This window comes from Erithacus rubecula, assembly GCF_903797595.1.
Source record: "Erithacus rubecula genome assembly, chromosome: 6".
Classification (NCBI taxonomy): Eukaryota; Metazoa; Chordata; class Aves; order Passeriformes; family Muscicapidae; genus Erithacus; species Erithacus rubecula.
In genome coordinates, this window is record NC_136688.1 from 54,280,000 (window position 1) to 54,298,785 (window position 18,786).

An 18,786-nucleotide genomic window follows, 5' to 3' on the forward strand; every position below is an offset into this window, starting at 1 on the left:
AGTGATAGCTATTTTAACTAAAACACCGTAAATCTACATCATATTCCTTTGTTTCAACCTTTTATTATTTGAATTTCACATCAGATTTTCTATTTTGCTTAGGGCAACCATTAAGCTAACCAGTTGCTTGGGTCATACTGCTCACCCCGTTAAAAATGGCAAAAAGCAACAGTTTATCACTTGTTTAACCTCGGGATTTTAAGGCAAGATACAAATTCCGAGGAGCAGCATCTGTAGTACAGACAGAGAGCAGAGGTGACCAGAGATCTCATTTCTCACAGCATTCACAGGACGGACACAGGACACACTTGTGAAGTACCTGCTCACAAATACCCTTGTCCTGAACTCCCAGCCCTGCACACACACACACACACACACACACACACACAAGGAGATGTGGAGTCTCCTCCCGACTGAAACAGACTCCTTGCCGCAGGCTCTGCAGAGCGGCCCTGTGCCACGGCCGGGACCGGCCTGACCAACGCGCTGCGGCCACTCGCACCACCGGATTTAGGCTCCGAGAAATATTAAGCAGCACCACTGGGAAGTTTAGGTTGGACGTTAGGAAGAATTTCCTCAAGGAAAGGGTGATGAGCCATTGGAATGGGCTGCCCAAGGAGCTGGTGGAGTCACTGTCCCTGGAGGTATTTAAGAAAGATGGATCAATCAGTGCAATGGTCTGGTGGACAAGGTGGTGATCGGTCACAGGCTGGACCCGATGATCTCTGAGGTCTCTTTCACCCTGATTGATTCTGTGTTTCTATAACGAAGAAGAAGAAGAACGAGGCTTCAACACTCCGCACCACCCCGGGCCACCCCACAGGCGCCCGCCGCCGCCTCTGCCCCTCACGCGCGAGGCCGCCTCACGCCGCGCACCCCTCACGCAATGCCGAGCTCCGATTGGCTGCGCGCTCGCGGGGGCGGGACCGAGAGAGAGCGGCGGCCAATCCGCGCCGCCATGAGGGTTTCCCGCGGGGTGGGGGCTGCGCGCAGGCGCGGCGGGGCGGGGCCGGCGCGGGCGTGAGGGAGGGAGCGAACGGAGAGGGCGTGAGGGAGCGAGCGGCGGGAGGGACCGGCTGAGGCGAGGGCAGTCCCGCGGCATCCGCGGCGTCTCGCCTTCCCGCGGGTTTCTCTTCAGGGAGCGGCTTTCCTTTCGGCGGAGCCCCCGTCCTCCTCTCCGCCCCTTCAGACGAAGTCCCCCGCCGCCCTCAGCTCGTCCCCGGTCCCGCCGCTATGTCTGTCGGCCAGCGCCTGGCCCGGCTGGCCGCCCACCTGCAGGACCCGCGGAAAGTGGCCGCGTTCCAGCGGCTCTGCGGGGTGGAGGGGCCCTCGGGCTGGGCCGGCGCGGAGCAGCGGGGGCCGGTGGCGAACGGTGGCCCCGCGGGCGGGCAGGCGCATCCCGCTGGGAACGGGGCCGTGCCCGGCGCGGCGGGATCCCCGCAGCGCTGGAGAAGGAGGCCGCGCCGAAACTCCCTGACGGAGGAGGAGGACGGCAGCCAGGAGTTCGCCACTCGCAGCCGCTTCCTCTACTATCTGTTCAGCCTGGGCACGGAGCTGGGCAACGAACTCTTCTACATCCTCTTTTTCCCTTTCTGCATCTGGAATGTGGACGCCTGGCTGGGCCGGAGGCTGATCATCATCTGGGTGTGGGTGATGTACCTGGGGCAGTGCACCAAGGATGTGATCCGCTGGCCGCGTCCTGCCTCGCCGCCCGTGGTGAAGCTGGAGGTCTTCTACAACTCCGAGTACAGCATGCCCTCCACCCACGCCATGTCGGGCACCGCCATCCCCCTGGCGCTGCTGCTGCTCAGCTACGGCCGCTGGCAGGTAATGCTCACACCTCCGCCTCCTCAGCCCTGCCTCCAGCCCCGGGCTGTGAGGATGTGGCACACCTGATTTTTCTTCAGGAGGGGAGGTGCTGAGTTTGGTTGGGGAAAAATGTGGCATTCGTACCTTTTTTCCTTGCCTCACTCTTTTTTTTTTGGTTGGTTTTTTTTTTTTTCTGTGATTTAAGCGAGTGCTCAGGTTACGAGAGGTGTTCTAGTAATTCTGTCTAGTGAATGGAGGTTGTGCTGGCTTTGGGGATTAGCTCAGCACGTATGAAAAGTTCGCGGTAACAATCTGCGTTTTGTTCCTGTGAGGATTTTTTTTTTCCAGCCTGTCTATTTGCGCAAAGTTTGGATGAGCATCTAGTGTTTTTACAGGCATTTGGTTTTACAGAGTGAGAATTTGGTGGAGAGCCAGTAACTAAAGGGCTTCTTGTTGATCCTTCTTTGCTTCGAGTCACTTTGTAGCGTCACTGAGTTGTAGCTTTAGCCTTTTCTTTAACGATTTTATTTCCATTAACCATAAGCTGGAAATGATTCTGGTATTTGTATTTCAGGAGGTTCTGCAATCTACCAACGTGCTCATAAATAGCAGGAACTGATAATCTCGGTTATTTTCAGCACCTTCATTCAGCAGAATCTCTAAAATCTGGCTATTGCACTTGGGGTCAATAGATAAGTTAAAATAACACTGTTGATCGTCTGGTTTACGCAAGCAATGGCATGTGCTTTGGCGCTGGCTGCTGCAGGAATGGCAACAGCAGCAACTCCAGAGAAAGCACATCCAGCTCTGTAAATCACTGCACCCTTTCAGCAGTGAGGGAGAAGGCTTGCCCAGCTAAATCTCCAGTGCAGCGTTTTGCTGTGCAATGTTTAAGAAGTTAGGCAGTAATCCGACTCTTAAGTTGTTAATGTTTACTAACCCTTACTGTAACACCTGCCTGGTTTAAATTGGATATAAGTCATGTCGGTGGAGAGAGCTAACTCTGATTCTGAGATTGGTGCAGGGGCTTAACTCTTGTCCTCCCAGTTACCGCTAACAATCGCCAGTTATCAGCTGGTGCTGCCTGACACTTTGTGGCTCTATCTCAGCATCTAGAATGGGTGACTGAAAGGAATGAGGTGATTAAGGGTTGGAGATCTTATTTGGCCTCTATAACCAAAGATTATGTATCTGTTTCTGCGAGGTGAATGCATGTGCCCAAAAGGAAGCTTTTAGGGATTCATATTTGCTAGGAGAAGCTGAAGTATTATCTGCTGGAGTTATGCAGACATAATAATTACATATATATATGTATATATATATATAAACAGGGCCATATTTTGTGAGTGTTTTGAAATAAATATTTGAACCTTTGCCACTGAGATGCTTAATCTCCAAGTTGTTTTTATTAAATGACCAAAATCTGTATATTTAATTATTACTTTTTAGATGTGTAGGGCTGGTGTCAGTTGGAAGAACAAACAGTATTTGTACTTCTTTGCATGTGGGAAAGCTCATTTAGCAGTACCAGTCGATCAGCTTTGCACAGCCTGGTGTCATGTGTGCAGGAGAGCCTGTCTCCATTGCCTTTACAGACCCAGCCAACAGGCTGTGAAATGGTGTTTTTGCTCATCAACCAAGTTCGATCTGTGGTTTGCCAGCTCTGCTGCCCCTGCAGTCTGTGGAACACTCTGCTAATTGACTAAACATATTTACCATGAATGCATGGTAAGAAATCATAAATGTTCAGCCTTGTTATTCGTGTGGGACTGTGTTTAAGAAATGACAGAAGCAAAGTGTTTGAGTTTTGATTTTAATACTTTTTTCTTAGAAAATGAGTATGAATAAAATATCTCTCTGAAACCAACTTCTGTCATTTTAAAATACTCATGTAAAAAAAACCAACCTCTTGATTTTTAAATTATTTCCAAAAATTAATCAATAATTATCCAGTGGCATGTCAAGAGTCTTTTGATTTACCTCTAGAGTTAACCTTTCATCTGACACTTCTGTTCTCCCTGCTTTACTTCTGTGGAAAGGGAGTAGAACCTATGTGACATCTTTTTGCCATGGAAAATGGTGTTTTTCTGGAAATGGTGTTAAAAAAGACTGACCTCACAAGTACTTGGAAAGCCATTAAAGATAAACGAATTTTAATATGATTTTTACTAACTTCTACGAATTTACCAGTAGGTGCAGTGGCTAGGTTTAAACCTGTTGACAAACTCCTTCTGTATATATTTAGTATAAAGAAGCCTTACACAGAGCCTGATTGTGATGAGACAATATCTTGGGACTGTTGGTTCAGCAAATCATAGTCAAAGGAGGCTGAGGATGAATTTAAGCAGACACAGCTGTAACTCTGCATGGACTTTTACCCTGGAATACAGGCAGCTTTGAGTTTGTCATTTTGAAGTTTATACTAAAGCAAAGAAAGCTGCTCTTCCTCTAAATTATCTTTCACCAGTGAGGAGGGAATCTCTTTTTTTGTGTAGCTTATTTGCAGTTTGCTTTCAGTGATCTACGACTTCCTGCTATTGTGTGATAGTTCTTTTCTATTAGACAATCTATTTGAGTCATTTTCTTGAAGAACATATAGAACAGAGAAAATGTGCTCCTATTTTTCTAGGTGTGGCCCAGATTATCCATTTAAAAACATGTTTGGATTGCAGTAGGAATTTTCTTAGCCTGTTGAGTTTATGCTTTTCAATTTTTTAATGCCTTTAAGCAATCCTGTTACAATTGATTTCTTTTCACATAATATTCAAAAGGATTTTTGACTATAAAACTAAAATACTCTCTAAATGCAATTGTTCAAGTAAAATATTTCCAGAGGTAATGTATTTTAAAGATGTTTTTGGCACATTATCACAATTAGAGACTTTGGGCATAGGGAATATTCAATTAAACTGTCTTTCAGACAGAGGCAAGTTACATATTAAGATAGTTTTCACAATAGCTAACTGTTCTGTCCATTGTATTCAAATTTTTCCAAATTTCTTCTTGAATTATGAGAGCTTGCCCGAAACTCTTGATTCCACTTGCATAATCCATATTTATGTATTTATTTAATATGTTACATTTCTGCAGAGAGAATAATGTATTTCAAAGACACTTCAGTAACCTTGAAATATAAAGCTCATGTCAAAGACTCAAGAGAATTTGGGAATGTTATAAATATTGGACTTTTTTCTCCCCCGTCTTTGAAGCAATGATATCCTGAAAGGGGACAGCAAACACTTAAAAGACAGTGAAGTTATAGATCTTTATACAATCTAGAAAAAAGTAACCTTTATAAAACTGGGGAAAACTTGCTTTCTTTGAAATAGTGACAGTTTGAGCCAAGCTGGCTTATATCATGTCCCAGGTGGGGGGAGGAAGAGATAGTGTGAACTGCTAATTATCCACAAAATCTCCAAAGGCTCAGGCTGAGACTGCTGGAGAAAGTATTTTTTATATTTTGTTTGATTATACTGAACTGCTGATTTCAAATAGATATCAAGATGTTTTCTATTAGAAATGGTCCTTGAGTTGGGGTGGTTCCTGAATGTGCTATAGCTCTGCTGGCTTATTTTGAGGAGAAGAAATAAAAATCAGCCAGGGGATACAGAAAATTTGTTTCTCTCCCAGAGTTCTTCCAGGATGCAGCCTGGCTCTAGCAGTAGCTGTCTGCATTAGGAAATGATGGGTTTGCACTCCTGAGCTCTGCATTAATGAGCTCAGTGAGGAGCTGCTGACTCTCACTGTAGCCACTGAGCAAACTTTGGTTGATATTCAGCAGGAGCCCAGAGCCTGGGTTGATGAGTAGCAGGCCTTTAACTATATTAACCAATGCTGATTTCCCTCTGAAGCAGCTTGTGCTGCTGAATATGACAGCATTGTCCCTGGGTGCTGTCTGGCAGTGTTTGTATGCAAAGCCTGTCATCAGTGACTGCCTTTCCACCCTGCTGCAGCTAATGGTGACCTGGATAACACCTCTGCTAAACCCACACTAGGTGCATCTATTCTCCAGTGGCCTCTCTGATGTATTTTCATTTACAGTTTTCATTTACTCACTGCTCTTTTGACTCTCTGTGGTACTGGTTGTGTAAGACTCTTATGTGGTACCACATGAAACTCCCTTCCAGAAATCTTTCATCTGCACACTATGACTTTTATCAGCCAAGGCTGGTGAATGTAATTAAATGAGATGGGTTTGACAGTTCTGTATTGGGATTTCAGGGAGATCTGCATCACTCTGTGGTTCTGCTGAAGTTTACCTCTAGAACTGCCTGCCTGCTCTTTCATTTCAAAAGGCCAAACTTTCTGCTTCCCACTGAAAATAGGGAATAATTAGTTACTGGGGATGAATAAACAGCCTGATCACAACAGTGCTGTAGTGAGAATTTTGCAGAAAGGGGCACATCCTAGTTATAAATGTCTGTCCTTGGTGAAAGGCTTGCATTTTCAGTAAGATTGATGTAGTGATAAACTGGAAGCTATGCATGGAAAACCATCTCTTACATACAAAATTTGTGTGCAGGAGCAAATGCAGTCCCTTCAGGACACATCACCTCTCAGAGAAGCCCAAATGTGCCTTTGGCTAAAATACTGAAATGTTGGCAAAGAGATGTGTGCATGCTTGTCTAATTGGTCTTCTTGTACATCTTTCTTAAACAAACAAAAACTCTTCTGACATGGGAAGCTCAGCTAAAGGGATGATCTGAAAACACAGAATTACCCACATGATGATATAAGAGAGAGATGGGAATTTGGAGGGTCAGCACTGACCTTGTCTTGTGTGTTTGAGATGTAAGGTCTTCTGTGGGCCATATTAATGCCTGTAGTTTGTAAAGGAAGCTGAAAAAAGTTGTTTGATGCAGGTGTTCTTAAAAGTTTGAAAAGAGCACAGCCAGTTCTGACAAATATCACTAGGGAATCTCTGCCCAAGGAATACAGCAACCTGTCTTATTAGACTGTGTTGATTACCATTAAATATATTTTTCAGTTTTGCCTAAGCAAATCTTTAATTAATGTAAAGGGTCTTAGTGGAAAACATGTAAAAACAAATGCTCTAAGCTTGGATAGAAATTTTTTGATGTAAAGGTATTCAAAGGAAATACTTCTCAAGCAGTTTCTTTATTCTTGGTGCATTGTACGTATGTAAAGCATTCTTTGTTCTTGCAAATAGGTGATTAAACTGAGAAAACACTATTTTCCAGCAAAAATATAGTTTCAAGTATTAGGCCATAAACAGAGCAAGCAATAAGTGATTCTTGCTAGCTGTGTTCAGAGAGGGATTATTTTTTTTAATGACTGCAATGAAAAGAAATAACTTAATTCCTGTTGTTACTCAATTTCTTTTCAGATTAGGTGTAGCAGAAAATGAAATATTTTAATTTCCTTCAGGACTGGCATTGAAAAGTTTATATTGGAATTTTAAAAAGAGGTTCTTGTAGTGACATATAACACTGAGGTTTTTATGTCTCTTGATATTAATGTTGGTCAGTGCAAGAAAGTAAAAAGTAATTGATAAAAGTAGCTTAGCCAGTGGTATTTACCACCTGGCCCATTTTGAAAGACAAGGTTTGTTTATTTTTCCTAAAAGGACTGATTAGTGGTCTCTGTTTTCTAACAATCCTCTTCTCCCTTCTGCTGCCTTCACAAAATCATTTTTTTGCTGTGCTTTTTGAACTCATCTGTCCAGCCAGGGTGCTGGAGTCATTCCCATAAACATTGATCATAGCTTTTCATATGACTATTGCCAATACATGGCCCAAATACCTTATTAAAAGCCTGCTGCTGCAAGTGCTGCTTGGATTCTTTCAGTGAACTTTAGCCCAAAATAATCGTCTCAAACTCAAGTTGAACTTCTGAGTTATGGTATGATTAAAAAAGATCATTGAATACTGTAGAACACTGAAAATATTAGAATGTTACTTTGGAATCCTTTGTGGGTATTGGAAACTTCTCCAGTGTAGAATGTGCTTTTAAAAGGTAAAGAAGTGAGCATTTAGTGTCTTTTAATAATGTTCCTTTATGAAAGAAGAAATTTTCTGACCTAGGTCAAAGCTTTTAGGACAGATTGTTTCCTTATGAGCATTTTTAAACAATGGTTATGTTATTAAGACTCTTGGCAAAAAGATCAAGGAGAGGGAGGAGGATGGGGAAGGGTTTTGTGTGTAGTCCAGGCAGAAGTTTGCAAGCTTCTTGTGGAGGATGTAGAGGAATTTTCTATAGGATGGGAGCTTTCTCTTCAAAACATATGGCATAAAGTTTTCAAAGAGTTACTGAGAATAGTTTCACTGCTGTTTTACAAACATGAATTTAATTCAATTTATTTGATTAAAACAAGATTCTGGATATGGGAAAAAGATTGAGATTTGAAACATGATGAGTAGTTTATTCAGTTAGCTTTATCCCTAGCTTTATCTTAATATGTGAAGTTAAAAAATCAATTAACTTTTTAAAAAATATTTTTTAAATAACATGCTTGTTGATTCAGGGTTTTTAATTTCTACAAAAGCAGTATGCAGTTCAAAAAAAACCAAACCCACACTCAGAATTGTTGAGGTGGCATGTTTGCTGTGGAGGCATAAGGAGTTTTTGAGGATTTACATAAGATTGAGGGCATGGAGACAGGGTTTGAGATGTTTGTGTCCAAAATGGGCTGCTTCTCAATATCTGATTGAAAGTTACACCAAGTGTGCTCAAGAACACGATACATCAAATCTTTTATCAAAAAGAACAATGAGAGGGAATGAAACCTGGTTTCTATGTCTACCTCTCCCACCTGTGATCTGTGACAACCTTGCACAGCCTCATCTGGAAGCACATGTGATGCCAGTCTGCCTTCTAATGCCTAAATGAGTAAAATCAACAGGGAATTGGAGAGGAAGGTAGAAGTAAATGTATGATCTCTTGTCCTTTGTGCCTCTGTAGGATTTGGCATGCCAGGAACCATGGGACTAAACTGCTAGAATTCAGCTGTCTTGCTTTAATATCTCACATTTAAGTAGAGACCTAAGTCAAGATAATAAAAAGTACTTATGATTTTCTTCCATGAACACTTGATATAAGTTCATATTCAAATTTTCATATTTCTCTTTTGTAAAATGTGCTTGTTTCAAGTAGAAAACCTAGTAAAAGCTGTTTTTTTTTTCTTTCTTTGAATATTCATTTCTGATTGGGAGAGGAGATTTTTGAAATCCATTATTATAAAACAGTATTATTATAAGGCTTGCTGGTACCTCAGCCCTGCAGGAAACAATTTGGAAGTAAGTTTCTGGCATCAGCTTTTTTTACAAGGATGCAGGTGATGTCCCCTGTTGGTGGTATGACTCTGCATGCTGCTGAGCTCAGAGGTGTGTGGGAGTGCTGATACTCTCCTTGAGTCACCTTGTGCACTTATCCCTTCGTGTGAGGACCAAATTCATGCTTGTCTTACCACCTCAGGGCAGATTTTAAGCAGGTGCTACCAGTTTGGTGTTCTGGGAATTCTCGAACCCAGTGGCAGCTTGAAAAGGGTAGGAGTGAAAACAGGCTGAGGAGGATGCAGGGTGTTATGCTTAATTTGTGATCAGTTCTTGAAAGGGGCCTGTAAGAAAGGTGGGAGCCAACTCCTTTGGGCCTTTTGTGGTAGGAGAAGGGCTGAAGGTTCTGAACTGAACAAGGGTTAATTTAAATCAGATACAGTTAAGAAATTTTTTCCTTCTGGTGGTGAAACAGTGGCACAGGTTGCCCAGAGAGGAGGTGGATACCCTGTCCCTGGAAACACTCAGGGCCTGGTTGGATGGGACTCTGAGCAACCTGTTCTAGTTGATGATGTCCCTGCTCCGAGCAGGGAACTTGGATTAGATGGCCTTGAACTGTCTCTTTCAACCCAAACCTATTCTATTGTGTTTTTCTACAGAGAAAATAAACTAGCCCATATTCTCAGATGGTTTAAGGGATATTTATTCAGAATTAAGAGTGAGATATGACAGAACCAAATAATCTTTCCAAAACATTCTTCAGAGCTGGAGTTTCTGTTTCTTTCTTCTTCAAACTCCTCCTCTGTAAGTTCCCTGACAGCAAGCATTTCTTCTTTCATTTTCAGAATTATTTTAGTCTCCCTGCTGTTTGCAATCACCTGCTGAGGACTCTTAGAACAAGACTTCTCACCTGCCTATTTTCTTCATTCCCGTTGTTCTCAGGCTTTTGCTGTTTAGCTGCTCTAACTTTCCTCCCCCAGTCCCAGTCTCTTACCCACAGTATCACGAATGGCTGCTGAGCCTGGCACTTCCTTCATCCTCCAGCTGAAGCTCCAGGTACTGCACAAACAGGTCAAGTCTTTATTTATTAAAGAAAAGCCTTACCCTGATTGGGCTCTGGAAGCACAAAAGATGTGTGTCAGGAGACAAGGATGGACACAGGCTATCAAGTGATGGCCCAACAGTTTGAAACTCGAAGCTGCTCTTTGCTTCAGAGGCTGCGTGCTGCAGCTGTCCCTGCACATAGACACTTCTGCTTGGGGAGTGGAGCAGCACCATGCAGGGAGAGTGTGAGGCTGCTGCAGGCAGCATTCCTTCTACCCTGAGAGCAGTGGCAAAGGGAGAAGCACAGTGGGGCACGGGGATGTGGCTGCACTCACAGGGTACCATGGCTCTTTTGTGGCTGCTGTAGCAATGCTGGTGTCTGAGAGCTCTGCAATCATGTGTGAGTGTGACACAGTTACTGGTGCATGGCCTGGGTTTAGCAGAGTTCTGAAAGACAGGAAACTCGGTTTGTTCCAGTCAGAAATGAGTCACAAGTACACAGTTCTGTTTAGATCCAGTTTAAAGATGAATGTGATGGAAGCAAAGACAAATGTTGCTGCAGGAAGTAGAGTTTAGTCTAGATGGAACACAACTATGAGATGGGTGTTTAGAATTTATTTTAATGTGAAATCTGCTTCTTAAGCTTCCTGATTTTCTCTTAGTTTGGAAATGGTTATTTTAGGTGCTGGAGTTGAGAATCCAGGGAAAATGCAGAGGAGTGATAATCCTATCTCAAACCTTCTACTAAAAGCCTGATTTTGGAACTTTACAATCTGTTAAGTGGCCTTCACAGAGGACACAACTTTCTCCAATCATTTAAAAGATATTTTCTCTAATTTTCTTGATATTCTACCCTTCAGGTTACCTATGAAAGGAACCAGAGAAAGGGCAAGAAACCTGCCTGTAATTCTTAGATTTTATTTCTAGGTTTGAGTGCATTGAGGCTGCCTGTTTATATTGAACATGTTTATCGTAGGAAGTGAAGCAATTTTGGAAACTTGCCATTTTATCTTGTGACTGTCTTTTATAGAATAGTGACAAAAAGGGAAACTGTATCCTATCTTGTGCAGCATTTTGCTATAGTGGGGAAAGTATTTCTTACTGTGCTGTAATATGTAAATTAGCATAGTTTTATCCAAAATCTGAGAAAGTTAAGAAACTATGTTTCTCTATATGATATGTTCTTACCAAAGCAAAGTATTTTATTTCTTCCTGGTAAACAGTCCTTTTTAATAAAAAAAATGTAAGACGACAAAAATAATTGGAAGCAATTATTTGATGATATTTGTTTAACAAATGTGGCTTGTAGGAGAAAATGTATGTGGGTTTAGAAAGAACAAAAAAGATTACTGTTTTAGGAGTTTCATGCTGATGTATAGAGATTGAGTCAATGATTGCAGAAGCTCTAAAACAAAAAATTGAGGAAGGAATTAAATTTCTTTGTAATTTCTTACGAGTTCCTCCTTCTCAGGAAAAAAAGTGAAGCACTTAGTTCTGCCTGAGTAGCTGTTAACAATACCTGTGTGTGATGGAGCTGCTTCACCCAGTGTAAAACTGTTGCACAGTTTAATACACTTGTCTCTACCCAGCTGTCAATTTGGATATCAGGGCATGACAAGGCAACTGCTACAGAGATGGATACATTCCTCACTGCTTTGAAAAAGTCTGATCAAAGCACTGTGATTCTTATATCCAAAGAAGAGAGGGGAAGGTTGAAAGCTTGACTTAACAATGACTTTATGAAAAAATGCTCTGCTGTGGAGGCTAGAGCAGAGAAAAGGTTAACCATCAGTGGCATTAATTGGAATTAATTATAGAATGTTAGTAGAGTGATTATTTTTAATTTTTTTTTCCAAATTCTAATACAGTTTCTGCATTTTTCTTCCCTACCAGTATCCCCTTATGTTTGGACTGATCCTGGCATTCTGCTGGTGTTCTTTGGTTTGCTGTAGTCGAATTTATATGGGAATGCATTCAATTTTGGTAAGAAAATAATCTAATCTACTTCTCAACTTCTGTTTTAATCCTGTTCTGCTTTTCTAATCTTCCATTACATTGAAGGTTTTACAGTGCAATAATTATATATAGATGTATTTTTTGGAATGTCCTACCATACAGAAACAGAAGACTTGAGTTTCGTCAGCATAGAAATTGATAAAATAGCTAAAAGTGGCTCTCACTGTAAACTTATTATTGTCTTTTATAAACTCAGTCCATGGTGAAACTTAACAGGTTTAATGTCATATTTTAGTGCAGAAATTGATGACTGCCCTAAGGTGTAGACTAAATTTTCTTCTGCAGAGTAGAAATCATTTTGCAGAATGAGCAGGTGGCTGTTAAAGGTCACTGCACGTCAGCTGCTCAAAGCATGTGAGCATCTCATCTCAGAGTGCCACTCTACACACTAGAGCTTGATTTACCAGAGTTTCTAAAACCAGGTAACAAAGTTGTCATCTTAGAAAAACAAACTCATTAAACAGGATTAAACCTCCCCAAACTGAAACACAAGTGTATGCAATGTAAAAATGAGGAAACAAGAACACTACAAAGTAGTAATTGCAAAGCAAGACCACTAATGAGGGTGGCTAAAGATGTTTTTGAGAAGAAAAGCTGACAGAAAAGGGTAAGCCTGGTAGGGAAAAATAAATTTTCCCTGGTATGGGAAAATAAAGCAGCTCAGAAAAAGTAAATGACATTTTTACATCAGTAGTTAGAAGTCTTCCCTATCCAAAACCACTCTCAAAGATGATGTGATGGAGTGATAGTTCAGCTGACACAAAGTGTAATCAAACAAAGTCATGCAACAAGTACTGAGTAATCAGACAGAGCTATTTTGTAGTTTCACATCTGAATCTTCTGCAGAGTTTGAGGGAATGCAGTTCACCATATGCTGCCTGCAACATACATCAACCATATTACCTCACTTTGAGGGGAGTAGGTGGCAAATAGAGCAGAAAGTTTTGTTGCTTCTAAAATGAATAAGTCTGATGTTTATATCAGTCAATTTTACTAGAGCTTTTATCAAGCTTTTAATTAGTGGAAGCAAATGAAAATGATTCATTGAAGCTGGAGCAATGCAAACTCTGCTGATTGAAGTCCCACCTCCTGGCTCATGTGGAGGAACTGATAAGCATGAAAGTAAAAGTGGGCCACTTTGTAGTGCTTGGATTGCACAAATTATTCTTTTGCAATCAAAGGTGACAAAAGTAGCAGAGAATTCCATGCAACTGAGTGATCAGTCAACTGAAATTTAATGCTGAAGTAAAAAAGAATTGCATAACCTTTTCATTAAGAAAAGATCATTAAAAACAATAGTAAAACTGAAAATGAGTTAGGAAGCCACAGAGCTTCTCTCTTCCTCCCCTTTTAATATTTGGAAACAGTTCCAATTCTTGCAGCATTGTTAATTCTGAAGCTGGAGTGGAAAGTTGAAGCTGCTCAGGACTGCCTGGCTGCAGTGGTCCTTGACTGCTGCACCAGCTGCTGCTGCTGCCAGTATTTGTGTGTTGGCACCCAGGCCCTCAGAGCCACTGTTGAGCTGTTTCAGCAAACTTAAGTTGGCAGAACATATTTAGCTGGGTTGGATTTGTGCTGACTGTAGGTTGGAATGCCCTGGCCCTGGACAGGCACCAGTGTTGCCAGCAGGAAAAAAAAATCATAGAAGAATCACAGAATAGTTTTGGGTTAGAAGAGACCTTTAAAGATCATCTAGTCCTAGCCCCCTGCAACAAGCAGGGATATCTGCAACCAGAACAGGTTGGTCAGAGCCTGGACTGACCTGACCATGAATGTTTCCAGAGACAGGGCATCCACCACCTCTCTGGACTCCCTGTACCAGTGCCTCATCATGCTCATTGGAAAAATAAAAAATCTTCCTTACATCCAGTCCGAATCTTCCTTTTTTAGTTTAAAACCATCACTCCTTGCCATGTCTCAACAGGCCTTACTAAAAAGTCCAGACCTGCAACTTTGAAGGGTCCTTTGATAATAACTTCATTTATGATCTGGTCAGGATGCAGGTGATTTGTTAATAGGTGATCAAATGCAAATCCTTACCTTATGTTTAACATGAGAAAGTTTTAATCTTGTAAAAGGTTAGAGATGGGAATCCACAAGTTGCTTTTAACACTACAGTAGCTAGGCTTGTGTTCTTGCTGATGTAACATGAGAGGGTTTTTTTTTTTAATAGTTCATACAGTGAAACCATATTTCTCTTCAACAGGACGTTATTGCTGGATTTCTGTATGCTATTCTTATCCTGGTTGTCTTCCATCCAGTTGTAGACCTGATTGATAACTTCAATTTAACTTACAAATATGCACCCTTAATTATCATCAGTCTCCATTTGGCCCTGGGCATCTTCTCCTTCACCCTGGACACGTGGAGCACATCGCGAGGAGACACGGCTCAGATCCTGGGCTGTGGTGCCGGCGTGGCCTGCGGCTCTCACGTCAACTACATCCTGGGTCTGCAGCTGGATCCTCCTCCCCACACCCTGCCCTTGTCCCTGTCCTCCCTCACTGTCACCGTGTTTGGAAAAGCCATCCTGCGCTTGTTGGTCGGCGTGGTTGTTCTGTTGCTAACCAGAGTGGCCATGAAGAAAGCCACCATCCCCCTGGCCTGTAAGATATTCCGCATCCCGCAGGGCGACGTGCGCAGAGCCCGGCAGCGCATGGAGGTGGAGCTGCCCTATCGCTACATCACCTATGGCATGGTTGGTTTCTCCCTCATGTTCATTGTTCCTTGCCTCTTCCACTTCATTGGTCTTTCCTGATGCAGTTGGATCACCCTGAGTAGGGAGAACTGAGCTAGTTGCTTTTTGAAGAGGTGCACTAGTTTGCTAAGGGAAGGCCGGCCAGCTTGGGTCTTCCTATTAACAGCAATACAAAGCAGGCAAAGCATTTAAAGGGCTTTGCACATCTCTGGGGATGGTTTAGGGCCAGCAGTCAAGCATCAGTCCAGGAGAAGTGCTGACCTCTGTAAATGCTGTTTTTGGACTTATTGCTGTAACCAAGTTTGTGTGTGTGATGCAGTGACTGTCTGGGATGGCTGCCAGTCTGTACCTGTCTACACTGACCCTCAGCAGGTATGTCTGACAGCTAATCAGAAGGCTCCATTCATGATCTGTTTGCCATTTCACAGTAATAATTCAAGTTGTTGGACCATAGACTGTTAAATTTGCTTTCTTCTATTCTTTCCTGAAGTCTTGCTTCAAGGTATTTCAGCTAATAGGTATTTCTAACGGACCAAACTTGTAATGAGGTTTAATTTTTTTTAAATAAACAAGCAGAAGCCTTTTTCTTTAGCCCCCTTTGCAAAGAAAAATGTCCAGATTAGCATTGGTAGATATCACTGAATTATATATAATTCAGGTACTGTATTTTATGGTTTAATAACTGTGCCTTTCTGTTGCTAAATTAAGAAATGCCATATATACTGTGATGCAAAAATGCCTAATTTTATTGAAAATCCTATGTAATTAGGCAGATATTAAAAAATGTTAAGATTGTCCATGTTGCTGACATGGTCCAAGTTAACCAGAATGTTCAGTTTTTTCCTGATAAAATTGCATAAATGAAATGACCCAGGAATTGTGTCCTTGAGCTCAAGGTATTGTAAATGAACAGTAGTCCCTTTTGTAAGTATTTTTAATGTGTATTGTAAGTTACTGCAAGAGGATATATTTTTCTGGAGATTGTTTATACAGTGGATGGATATTCAAAATTAACTATTTAAATATATAAACAATAAAACCACCCCATTCTGCAAGAAATGGGCTTCACTTATTATTCCAAATTAATCTAGGAGGACCACTGCTTTTAGGTATTTGGTGAGAAAATATAATTCTTATTCTAGAAAAATCTGTATTTTTATGCATTAACATACTATATTTGAAGGTGATAATAACTTCTACCTGATTTATATAGTTATAAGACAATGTAACAATTAAAGTAACCTTGTAATCATTCTGATTGACAGATTGTCATCAGTCAGGACAGAAAGGTCAATGCATGAACAGTTTGTGATGTCTAAATTTGGCAGGATTTTATTATGTGCTTTTGGGCTTTTCATGATCCTTTTCCCTTCAAGTGTAATTTCATGTGCCTTTTTTTTCTGTTCATTTTGTCTTGTTCATGTGTTGCCTGATGTGTTCTTTCCATGTCAGGAATGGTTACTGCAGGAAGTGCTGTCTTAGTGTTTGACCAGACACCAATTACTTCATTTTGCATTGTGCATGTTTTTCAGGAAAAACATCATTTGGTTGGAAAATATGGTGATTAGATAGAATACAAAGCCTACGTTTTTGGTTTTTTTTGTAAACAATATTTATGTTTAGAAGGGTTTGTTGTGTCTTTTTTTTTTTTTTTCTTCTTTTTTTATATTGGAGATATCTCCAAACTGTTAATATGTAGATTGACACAATTAATTTCATTTTCTTTGAAGCAGATGAGGTTTATGGTACGCTGGCACTGGATGATGTGAAAAACTTAACTTTTCTGGTGCATTTCTCCAGTGCATCCTGAATGCACTGCTATGAATGTATTCAAACTGAGGTGTTCAGAACTGAGTGTGTTAAACAACTTCCAGAGCAGAAAAGACCTTACCAAGTAGAAAATGGTAAGCTTGTTTCAGTGTGTATTTCTGGATTTGGTTTTTGTGTCTGTTCCTCTTTTGCAGTTCAATGCTGAATGTGCAGTAAAGGTTTGAATTTTTCAAATTAATTTCTGGGCTTTTGAGAGTGGGATTTCCACTGATTTGGCTTCACACACCAAGATAGCCATTAAATAAATAGCTGAGGGAATGTACACAAAATGCCTTATGCTTAAAGCCCTAAGCAAGTGGTGTAGTTTCAATTATAGTCAATTAGTCTGAGGACTAATAATAGTCAAAATAGCTAAAAATAATAGGATAACTTTTTCTGAAATTTAGGGCATATTTTCCTTAAATATCCTAACTTTATAGTTTATAGCAAAAAATACATAAATTCTAGTACAGAAAAGGTGAGTGAGCAAAACTAATTTTTTAAGGTACATATTGGACTCTAGAAACTTCAAGTTTACATCTAAAACTGTATTTTCTAGCTGTGTTTGCTCTCTTGTAGTATTAATGGAACATGGGATGTACTGTGGAGGATCTGGAAGTGATGAAAAAGATCACACAGAGCTTTCAAAAGGCTAAGGAAAATTGCACTGTAGCTTATTCTACTGTCATAAATGTATTTTTTATATGTTTATACATTACATTAAGTTCAAAATGCCATGTTCCATGTACCACTACCCAGGAAATGTCCATCAGAATGTTTATACAGCACCTTCAGCAAGTTCTTCACTGAAGTTTACATAAGGAAAAGTTCTACTGTTCTATTTTCATGTTTTGTAAGGGGTTAGGCTCAAGAGGGCAGTTAGACAAAATGTCATACAATATGAATACCTTTAGAGAATAAAGAATCACAGACATACAGATGCCTAAAAATCCAAGTATTTGTATTGTGGTATAATTTTGTTTACTGATAAGCTAAGATTCCTTGGATTTGGGTGTAACAAAGCAGCAGGTAAAACTGGAGCACTTTCTTTGCCCTAATCTATTCTTAGAGTTGAACATGAAAAATGTTTCTAATGTGAGCACCAGCTGGTACCAAATTCTTTATAAATAAAGTGAACATAGCTTTAAGAAGTAGCCAAATGTCTTTCCAGAAGGACAAAATGCTTGAAACCCTTGATGACATGGTGCATAAACATCCTGCTAGTGAACTCCCTTAGTCCTAGAGAGGAGTACTGCTTTAGAGAACCAGGTATCAATGCACATTTATTGCAAACAGCTCCAGGCTAAATTTGCCTTTTTAAATTATTCTATGAAATAAACCTTAAAACCAACAGGCAGGTAGAGAGCAATTTGATACAGAATTCTGTTTTTCAAGAGTTTGAAGAGATGTGAATTAGTCTGAGACTGCCTTGAACATGGGAGCAGGATTTTTTCTGACACTGTCCTCAGTCAGAACTGACATGTGCATTGCATCTTGGGTGAGTTTAGAATCTGTTATTTTGGAAAAAAGTTTCATGTTTGTAAAAAAGCATTGCTTTTTCTTTCTCCTGTGTGATCACCTGTGAAGCTGTTGAGTTTCATGAGGAGGTAGAGGAGTGACTTGAAGGTAAATTGGCAAACCAAAGGGAGTTGGGTTTTGTTTATTTATTTGGAATTTTTTTAAGGTTATATACAGCATTTCTCCTGGAAAGAAAAACCAAACAGAAAGATGCATTTCTTTTAAAATGGCATCTCCAAATGTGATATGTGGCTTTTGTGTTATTTTTTTTCTTACCAGAACAGTGTTAAATTGTCTGGATATTAGAAGCTAATATGTTTTCCTTTATTTTTTTCTTTTAATTATTGCTCTCAGTATCCTTTACTCTTTTTTTTTGCTTATTTCTGCAAGTGTCCAGAACTTCTGTAAGCAGTTGCTACTTATGTGAAGATTGTAATTTTGAACTTGTGAATAATTAAGGGTTGTTAGCTGCAAAAATATATGAAAACAAATCCTTGCATGCTGTAAGTAAATACATCTGTTGTGCTAAAAGTTGTTTCTGTTTCAGTATTTGCTTTCGCAATGAAAAATTCCAGTTTTCACACACAATGCAGAAGATAGTTAATAATTCCATGGTTTGAAGGGGCATTGCTGTCAAACTCCTGCCAACTTTACTGGGAG

At 40.6% G+C, this 18,786-nt stretch overlaps 1 protein-coding gene across 1 annotated transcript; it reads left to right on the forward strand.

Moving 5' to 3' along the window:
• Positions 1 to 1,054: 1,054 nt before the first annotated feature.
• Positions 1,055 to 15,852, forward strand: SGPP1 (sphingosine-1-phosphate phosphatase 1). The gene is made up of 3 exons (XM_079308058.1): positions 1,055 to 1,827; positions 11,979 to 12,068; positions 14,308 to 15,852. Exons 1-3 carry the CDS (start codon positions 1,234 to 1,236, stop codon positions 14,857 to 14,859), a joined length of 1,236 nt encoding a protein of 411 aa, XP_079164184.1. The 5' UTR covers positions 1,055 to 1,233; the 3' UTR covers positions 14,860 to 15,852.
• The last annotated feature ends 2,934 nt before the right edge of the window (positions 15,853 to 18,786 follow it).

Bases quoted from the DNA above. Each gene is read 5' to 3' on its own strand.
- SGPP1 (XM_079308058.1), top strand. From the start codon at position 1,234: ATGTCTGTCGGCCAGCGCCTGGCCCGGCTGGCCGCCCACCTGCAGGAC. The intron at 1,828-11,978 runs GTAATGCTCACA...CTTCCCTACCAG, and splicing joins TCAGCTACGGCCGCTGGCAG to TATCCCCTTATGTTTGGACT. The intron at 12,069-14,307 runs GTAAGAAAATAA...TCTCTTCAACAG, and splicing joins TGGGAATGCATTCAATTTTG to GACGTTATTGCTGGATTTCT.